This window comes from Eublepharis macularius, chromosome 1, assembly GCF_028583425.1.
Source record: "Eublepharis macularius isolate TG4126 chromosome 1, MPM_Emac_v1.0, whole genome shotgun sequence".
Classification (NCBI taxonomy): Eukaryota; Metazoa; Chordata; class Lepidosauria; order Squamata; family Eublepharidae; genus Eublepharis; species Eublepharis macularius.
In genome coordinates, this window is record NC_072790.1 from 251,740,521 (window position 1) to 251,750,143 (window position 9,623).

The following is a 9,623-nucleotide window of genomic DNA, read 5'->3' on the forward strand; positions in this document are numbered from 1 at the left end:
CACAAGACTGTAAAACACAGAGGAAAGAGCCGTAAACCATCCTAAGGGCTCCCAGGGGCTTTCCCTCCACCCCTTCCCTTAAAAAAAAAAAATAAGATCATCTTCGTGTACAAATCCTGTCTGGGGCAAGGAAAAACAGAAAAGAACACGAGTGACGCAACACACCCGCAGTTCCGTTCCTTCTAACATTTTCAGAGTTGAAAATCAATTTCTAACCACAGCCAACTGTGAAAAAAGGAGATTACATCAACAAATGGTTCCAGCAGGAAAATGTAGAACTAAGAGCAGAAAGAGAGTGCGTCTGCACGTGTGCGTGCTGGACTCCATTTGGCTACTTAACAACAGAGAGTACTTACAAGCAGACCCCCCCCCACCACTATGCTATGGTATAAAATCTGAATGCAGCCTAACTCCCAAAGCTACAAGCACAATCAGGCCTCTGAGCACTTTTGCGATACTTCAGTCCCAGATTAGAATCTTTAAGTATCCCAGACAGTACTTGAAAAATTTAAACGGCTGCTCGATCTCATGATGCTAACACCACTTGCTAACACACTTGCTTTTTAGAAGCGAAGTTGCCTTTATCCTGTGTCACATCACTGGTCCACATGAACCTGTTCTGTCTCTTCTGACTGGCAGGGGCTCATCTTCCCTGGCCTTTCAGTCCAAGATCCTTCTAAAGTAGAAATAACACACATTAACCTTCATACGTGTTGTGCTTCTCAAGAGCCATAGGGCCCTTCCATTTGATGGTGCTATGAAAGAGGAGGGCTGGCAACTGTGTGCTGCTTTTAGAAGCAGGTAGGGTTGTCAAGTTTCCCCAAGTGCTTACACTGCTAGAGCGATCGTGTTTACTTTCCATGCAAACTGCTGCTTTCCTTCTGCACGGAACTCAAGTGCAGCCATGGCAGTTGTTGGCATTTCTAAAATCTCAAAACTCCACAAGGGATCAGTTTGCATGTGATCAGGGGTCTGGAGACTGAGCCCTACGAGGAAAGGCTGAGGGCCTTGGGAATATTTAGTTTGGAGAAGAGGAGGTTGAGGGGGGACATGATTGCTCTCTTTAAATATTTGAAAGGCTGTCATTTGGAGGAGGGCAAAGAGCTGTTCCAGTTGGCAGCAGAGGGTAGGACGCGAAGCAATGGGCTAAAACTACATGCACAAAGGTACCGGCTGGATATTAGGAAAAACTTTTTCACCGTCAGAGTAGTTCAAAAGTGGAATCAGCTGCCTAGGGAGGTGGTGAGCTCTCCCTCACTGGCAGTTTTCAAGAAGAGGCTGGATGAATACTTGTCAGAGATGCTTTAGGCTGATCCTGCACTGGGCAGGGGGTTGGACTAGATGGTCTGTATGGCACCTTCCAACTCTGTGATTCTACGATTCTATGAACATCATGGTTTGGTGTTACATGACCAAGCAGTGAACCCTGATTCAGTCAGGTGCCCTAAATTATATGTATGCAGCTGCAGGAGGGCAACTTTTGTTTTGAATACTGGAAGAAACTTCCTAGCAGTAAGAGGAATCTAACAATGGAACTGATTATCAGGGCTGGAGGTGGGAGCTCCCTTTTTTGGAGGCCTTCAGAGGCTAGCCAGCCACCTGTCAAGAGTGCTCTAAGCTTCAGACTGCCTGCAGAGGGCAAGACCTTCCATTTCTATGCCTCCTTCTTCACCCCCAATCATAGCTTTCCACTTCATACAAACTGGCAAATTATAGCACCGTTTGCGAGTCTGGCTTGGGCAGCGAGTACAAACTAAGGTTTAATCACTGAAGCACAAATGAAAGCTAGTGCTGAACAGAAAGCAGTCTGGGATTAGGGTATTTAAAAGAGCAGTTTCTGCAATAGCAGCCCACCTATTTGACTTATGCAGTAACAGTTTTTCTTCCCCTTCCCTCTGGGCCCCATGACTATTTTGATAGTCCCTGGTTCAAAGGACATCCGCCTGTCTTCAACCAGAGCCACAGCCTTCTCAGGTCTAGCGCTGGCCTGGTGGAACGCTCTTCCGGCTGAGATCTAGGCCTGGTGGAACGCTCTTCCGGCTGAGATCCAGGCCCTGTGAGATCTGTGACGGTTTGGCAGGGCCTGTAAAACAAGAGCTGTTCCACCAGGCTTATGGCTGAGGCAGGCGGTCCCCTTATTTTTTGGCCTCCCTATTCCTGCCTGGGTGACTCTGGCAGTTCACCTCCCAACCTGTACTGTGCAGTTAGTTACAGTTGCTGCATTTTAAGCTAATTAGACCCCCATATTGAGACTTTAATTGTGTTTTAATTATGCTTTGATGGTAATTATTGTGTATTGTTTGTTCTGGTTGTAACCCACCCTGAGCATATCCAATATAATAATAAATAATATTTTCTTCTCACAGACCCAGGTCTGTAGGTTTACTGATGGTGTCCTGAGGGTGTGTTTCATTCTCTTAGCATACTGGGTTACTCATTATTTTATCATTTCGATTGACAGTTGGAAGCTTCCTCAGGAGGTATGTGAGATATACACTTTTTAAAACAAGAAATAGACAAGCATACCCAAGGAGAGGAACACACCAGCTGGACATTTGGTCATGTCCAATGTTAATGTTTACTGGCAGAGTTTCATAGAGCCCCACAGATCAAATGCGGGACCCTGACCAGGGAACAGTTCAAACTTCAGTTCCTAGGCTGGATTCAGTATCAGGAAAACAACCTGGAGTAAATGCACTAGTTGTATTTCGGAAAAAGGTCTCTTTTTCAGGTACTCACTCTTTCTTAATTCAACAGAAGGACAAATCTGAACTACAGGAAATGATGTTGTTGCAAACAATCTGCATGCCAAGCCCATAATCTGTTCTCACGAACACCTGCCGCCCCAACAATGTCCAGTGCCAAACCTAAGATACAGGTGGACATGATGACAGCATGACTGACCGACCCTGGGTTGAGCCAAATCTCAGTGAAAGGTGTGGGGGGGGGGGGGAGAAAGATTTAATGCACAGCATGGGTCAGTCAATGAGTGGAAGAGGCAGTTGAGTCTGCCCTGTTTCCATTTTTTTGCTATTTTTATATTTGGCCTTTCTTCCACTCCCGGATGGCTTCATACGGTTGCCAGTTCATAAGTTTTCCAATAATTTCCCCCAATCTCTCATCCCCAGTTACTTTTTCTAGTGGGGATTGCTTTCGGCTACAAAGAAAACCTCCCCAAAGAAAAGGTTTGTTTTTATGGTGAATTACAAATTTTATAAAACAGTTCATTCAGGCAGCAAGAACGTCCAATAAGCAGGGCAGTAGGGCTAGGATTACAGAACTGACAAACACAACGAACAACAATATCGGGGGGGGGGGGGACTGCAGAAAGTGGGCTATAAAAATAGAACACAGTGCAGTAAAGTAAGCTGAAACATACACTGAACATCACAATACACTACGACCTCCCCGGCTGTTCCATTATTTATTTAAAACATTTCTGCCAACTTTAGATCCGAATAGAGTCTCCATTCTTTTTTATACTATTTTATTATTTTTTTAATGCACGTTATTTATAGACTGCTTTTCTCACTGAGACTCAAGGGAGATCACACAGTGAAAATCAACAAGATGGAACATCCAATAAGCAATGTAATAAGATGAGAATTGCAGAAATCTGAAACAAAGCGTACATATTAATATGGTATGTTAAATGATGCAAAAAATTAATTACATAGTGGGAGAATGCATTCAGCGACAGACAGTATGTACTGTTCACAGAGGTATAGTCTGCAGTCACTTTCCCTTCTTTATAATACTGCCCTATTAGCTGTGTAAAAAGGCCCTCCTGAGTAGCTCAGTTGTGCTATAGCTTGCAGAAAGCTGGGAGAGTTGGAGCCTTTCTGACCTCATTAGGCAGGCCATCTCTTCAGGCAGGAAGAGACTTTGAGCTTGTTTGAGCCAGTTTGGTGTAGTGGTTAAGAGCAGGGGACTCTAATCTGGAGAACTGGGTTTGATTCCCCACTCCTCCACTTGAAGCCAGCTGGGTGACCTTGGGCTAGTCACAGCTCTCTCGGAGCTCTCTCAGCCCCACCCACCTCATAGGGTGTTTTGTTATGGGGATAATGATAACATGATTTGTAAACCGCTCTGAGTGGGCATTAAGTTGTCCTGAGGGGCGGTATATAAATCGAATGTTGTTGTTGTTGTTGTTATTTTGGTTTTAATTGGAATTTTAAAAAACTAGTATCCTAAGCCAACTTGAACAATACGGCAAGGATTGATATACATTTAGAAATAAATAATAATTCCACAGGGTAGGGTCCCCAACAGAGAATGTGCATGAGCGGGCAGCTGTTGATCTTGTCCATTTGTAAGATGACACTGCCCAAAGGCCCTGCACAGATGAGTGAGGCTGTTGTGGTGGAGCACTGAGGGAGAGGCAGTTGCTCAGATATGAGGGACCAAGGCCATGAAGGGCTTTGCATGGGATAGCCCTGAACTGAACCCAGTAACTGAGGAGCAGCCAGTGGAGTGACTGCGGAATGAGAACACCATGGATGTTCTGCCTAGCTCCTAGCAATAGCTAAGCTGCAGCATTCTGCACCGACTGGATCTCTGAGCTGACTTCAAGGACAGACCTGTGTAGAGTGCACTACAGCAGTCTAGTCTCGAAGTCATAGAATCATAGAGTTGGAAGGGGCCATACAGACCATCTTGTCCAACCCCCTGCCCAGTGCAGGATGAGCCTAAAGCATCTCTGACAAGTATTCATCCAGACTCTTCTTGAAAACTGCCAGTGAGGGGGAGCTCACCACCTCCCTAGGCAGCTGATTCCACTTTTGAACTACTCTGACGGTGAAAAAGTTTTTCCTAATATCCAGTCTGTACCTTTGTGCATGTAGTTTTAGCCCATTGCTTCGCGTCCTACCCTCTGCTGCCAATTGGAACAGCTCTTTGCCCTCCTCCAAATGACAGCCTTTCAAATATTTAAAGAGAGCAATCATGTCCCCCCTCAACCTCCTCTTCTCCAAACTCCAAAGTCCTCATGGTGTGGATCCAGGTGGCTAGATCAGCCAAATCAATGTATAGGGACACCTTCCAGACGAAGCTGAGTTGAAAAAAAGTAATTTTTGCAGCTGCATTAACTGGCGTCTCCAAAAATAACGCTGGATCCAATATGACCCCTAGGCTCTTAACCAAGTCAGCAAGGGTCAGCTGAACCCCAACAAAGGGAAACTTCAAGATCTCTGCCTTTCCAACCAGCATTACTTCTGTCCTGTCAGGATTTGGTTTCAATTTGTTTGCTCTTAGCTATTTAACCACGGCAGACAGTTAGCAATTCAGGGTCTTTACCGCATCACCAGAAGATCTGGATAAGGACATGCAGAGCTGGGTGTCGTCAGCATATTGAGGACAGCCACTACCACCCTCCCCTCAAATGCAAATCATTTCTCCTAAGCTCTTTACATAAAGGTTTAATAGCATGAGGAATAGGCGTGTGCCCTGTGGAACCCCAAAAGATGGGTCCACATGATGACAACTGGTCTCCAATGGCAATTCTCTGAGCTCAGTTTGTGATGAAAGATTTGAACCACATTTATAGAGACTAACAGCAACTCAATTCTGACTTATCAGCCTAAGACCATCATGCCTAATATAGCCCCAGTTTTGGACGACCCCACCAACTAGGTATGTTTCTCTGCCTAGACCATAACAGTCAGATCCGGCCCTTCACATTTTCCACAGCACTTTTTCTGTAGTGTGAAGGATAATTTCTAACTAGACACAACCTGGGTGCAGTGCAGCCAACAGATCAACTCCTCCCTGATGTTTTTAAGATCTACCAGAACTGTTATTATTCTCAAGCACCACATCACCCACAAGGGCAGGCAAAGAAGCATTCTTGATGGCTGTCCTTCAGCTTTGGGATTCTTCCTCCCTCCCCAAGATTCACTGACCTGCATGTCTTCCAGAAGCTATTAAACTTATTTTTAATGGACAGATATTGATAGGACAAGTAGTGTAGCATACCATAAGATAGCTTGAACGTAGAACCTGCCCTATGTTAAGGAGTCAATCAACTAATAAATGCAATCTGGGAATGGAAACAGAATGCATACAAGAATTTTTGCTGTCTCTCATAATAAATGGAACTTGGGATCACCTAGTTAAACTGATTTGCATTATCTTCAGGACAAACAAGCAAAAAAAAAAATCCCCCTCCTGTTTCATGCCCAAAGTTTTACCTGATGGCATCTCCTGCCACAAGTTCATAACACTAGCCATTTGCTTAGATGGGTTTATAAGGAGACTAGGTACACTCTTGGAGGAAAGATCCATCAACAGCTGGTAAACGGAAGATCCATATTCACAAGCAGTATACTTCTGGTAACAGAGTTCTATGAAGAACAATGGATGACTCCACTCCACACTCACTTTAAGAGCTCCCCACAAGCATCCACAACCATGAAGAAAAGGTGTTCTCTTTTCTTTTTAAAAGTGGTGAAAATGGCTACCCTTGCCTTGTTCACAGAATTACATTTTAGCAAAGATGAGTTACGTCAGGAGCGAAAAGGGGAAAACAGGATCACACAGGGACACAAACATGACGGCTGTGTGTCGGGTGCAAGGGCACTCTAAGAACTGGACCCAGAGGCAAGAGAACAGACCGGCACAATATGCATCACCCACAAGGGCAGGCAAAGAAGCATTCTTGATGGCACCCTGTTTCTGACAGAAGCCAGTCAGGTGTCTCTGGAAGCTTACAAGCAGAGCATGTTGAAGACCAAAGTTATTATTCCCAAAGTTATTTTTGTTATTCGGAGGTATATTGTCTCTAGCAATGGAGTTCTTCTGTTTATCTATCAAGTCTGTGAGCTGCAGAGCCCAAGCATCAACCTGCTGGATCTGCTTTGAAGATGCTAATCAAGCCTACTGAAGGAGGGTTAATTAGCTCTCTCAAAACCCTTTTAACCCCTGCAACAGGAGAACAAATTTTATCCACATGTTCAGTTTGCTTCCCACATGCTTTTTCCTATGTATTTTGCCACCTCTCAAGAAATTCATTTTCAGTCTTGCAACATCGTATTCATATGTGAAACAGCAGTGGGAAAAAACACAATTAAAACGGGTGGGGAAATTGGTTTTTCTTCCTACATAATTTGAATAATGATCCACCAAGGTCAGGCCAAACATGAAGATTTCAACACAGAATCAAAGGCCACTTTAACAAACATTTGGTAGCCACAAACAGGATGGCCAAATAGGGAAAAGTTCAGATGCCCCTCTTATTCTAATACTAGACAGGGTTTTCCAACAGAAATTTAAAATAAAGAAAAATAACAGGCAAATCGTTCTGGATTAAAATAATATGGGATGAAGCGCATCACTTTATTTGCACATCAATTTAGTTGTGGTAGACCCATGACTTAGCCTGCTCTTCCTCCCCCAAAATACAGTCCTTCACAACCCTTTGAGGTCTAGTAGGCATGTTTTCTAAAGCCTTGCCTCCAAAACAGTCTCCATTTTGCAGAGCTTCACATGCCAGAATAAGATTGATATAGCTCAAGGCCCTCACATCTCTGTAAACCTTACAACTACCTTGCAAGGTAATCCAGTAACTTCAGACTGCAGGAGGAGAGGAGAGACTGAACAGACTGTTGCCCAACATCACCTACTGAGCTCAGATGTCAAGCAAGGGACCTCTGAATCCATAGCTCTGTCTTTTAGCAAGCATCCCCTTAGGAACTTTATATAATATTAAGGTCCACATCACACATCTGCATAAACTTTGGGGTGCCCACCAAACCCTCCGACCCCAGTGCATTTATGCTGAGGCCCCAACCTTTCAATTGTGATCATGATGCTGTGGAAAAAGCTGGAAAATCCATGTTCAAATCCTTCACTTAGCCACGAAACAAACTGGGTGACCCTGAGCCATTCACTCTTTCAGCCTAATCTAGGTCACAGAGTTGTAGAAAGGAAGCTAGAGTTTATTACGCCACACTGATTTTCTGGGAGGAACGGTGGAATATAAGAGGCAGGACTGGGGAGGCTAGAAGCTTCTTCCCCACCAGTTCTCAAATCCTTGTTTCTACTGCTCCTTCCATCTTGCCCAAAGGGCAGCATTACTATTAAGCTGAATGAGATGGGATCTTAGGGCACTATTAAAAAGTATAACAAACTAAACTGACAACTTGTTAATGTTTCTTCCGCTGGATTTTTGTGTGTGGGGGGGGGGGGGGGTTTGAGGTTAATCTAGATTTTCTGCCTCCAGCAACAAATAGTCTGTTTCTATCATACATGTTTTTAGGCTGGGCTGTGTTTTATTGTATATTTTGTTTTATTATTTTTATTTTGTAAGCCACCTCAAGAGGTAGCATGAAAATGGTCTAAATAAATCCAAGATCTGCGTCCAGTAGCACCTTAAAGACTAACTGGATTCCCAGAGTATTATGGTGCTATTGGACCCCAATCTTGCTCTCCTACTACAGACCAACACAGCTACCCATCTGAAACTAGACAAATCCAATTATCTTAGACCAGGCAGGCCCAGAGCACTCCCTGCCTCCCCCTTTTATGCTTTTAAGTAAATTATAAAGGCAGTAATCCCATATACCAACAGCAAACGTTGCCCCTAAATCTCCCCTGGCCTCATTCCCCACCCCCACTTTGCCCCCCCATCTGAATAACAGACTGCCCCCTATTGAAATTCCAGCCCCTTCCCTGCCCCACAGAGGCCAACCCACCCTCTAAGTTAGGAAAATTTTCTCCACATTTTCAGCTAAAAATGGGCTCCCTAAAGAACTCGGCCTCATTTCAAGCTTCGCCCCCCCCACACACACTCCAGTTCTTCCCTATTACCACCTCCAACTGGCAAATCAGCTCCCCCCGTTTCTCCCCTCCTGTCTCTCCACCGCCTCACTGGCACCCCTCAACATCCCCACAGGATTCCCTTCAACTAGTCCCCCATGTTCCCCCAAGCCCCTCACTCCACCCTCCACTCCACTGAACCACCCTTGGCAGCCCCCCAAAGCAGCCCCCCAGGGCTCTCCAACCCTCTCCCCACTTCCAGCCCTGAGCCCCCCACCCATTGCACCCAAGCCCCCCCCGTCCACTGCCCCCTTCCCCCCTCAGCAGCCCCCTCAAGCCAGCCCATCCCCCACCGCGAGACCCTCACCCCGCCCCCACTGCGCCCCCCTCGCCAGCCCTCGCTTTCCCCTCAGGTCCCCCCGAGCCAGGCCGGGGCCTCTCCCTCCCCACCGCGTCCCTGTCACTCACCCTGGCTGGGGGCGGCCGCGGCGGTTGCCATGGCAGCGGGAGCGCGCCCCCTCCCCTCTCCAGCCGTGCCTCAGTTCCCCCTCACGCCAAGTCCCAATTCCAAGATGGCGGCGGCTCAAGCGGCGAGCAAAACCAGCCAGGGGGCGGGGCCGGGCGCGAGGGGCGGGGAAGAAAACGCCACACACCTCGCTCTGCTTTCCTATTGGGCCCGCCCTCCCTTCCTATTGGGCCCGCCCTCCCGAAGGGGCGTGTCCCACCACCTCTTTTTTTTTTTTTTAAGAAGGCGTCTTTTCCCAGAAGACGGGAAGGGGGCGTGGCGAAAAAGAGACCGAAGGGGGCGCGAGCGCGGCGCGTTGCCGGGAAGGAGCGGGGGTGACGTCACCGGCGAGGCTGGCGCTGGA

At 46.4% G+C, this 9,623-nt stretch overlaps 1 protein-coding gene across 2 annotated transcripts in view; it reads right to left on the minus strand.

The window, feature by feature from the left end:
- ARNT (aryl hydrocarbon receptor nuclear translocator) overlaps positions 1-9,312 on the minus strand; it is a 52,646-nt gene extending 43,334 nt beyond the window's left edge. For both annotated transcript variants that reach the window (XM_054998071.1, XM_054998064.1), the window contains exon 1: positions 9,223-9,312. In XM_054998071.1, the coding sequence (XP_054854046.1) occupies positions 9,223-9,253 (31 nt within the window). In that variant the 5' untranslated portion in view covers positions 9,254-9,312. The remainder of the gene's footprint in view (positions 1-9,222) is intronic.
- Between the last annotated feature and the right edge of the window lie 311 nt (positions 9,313-9,623).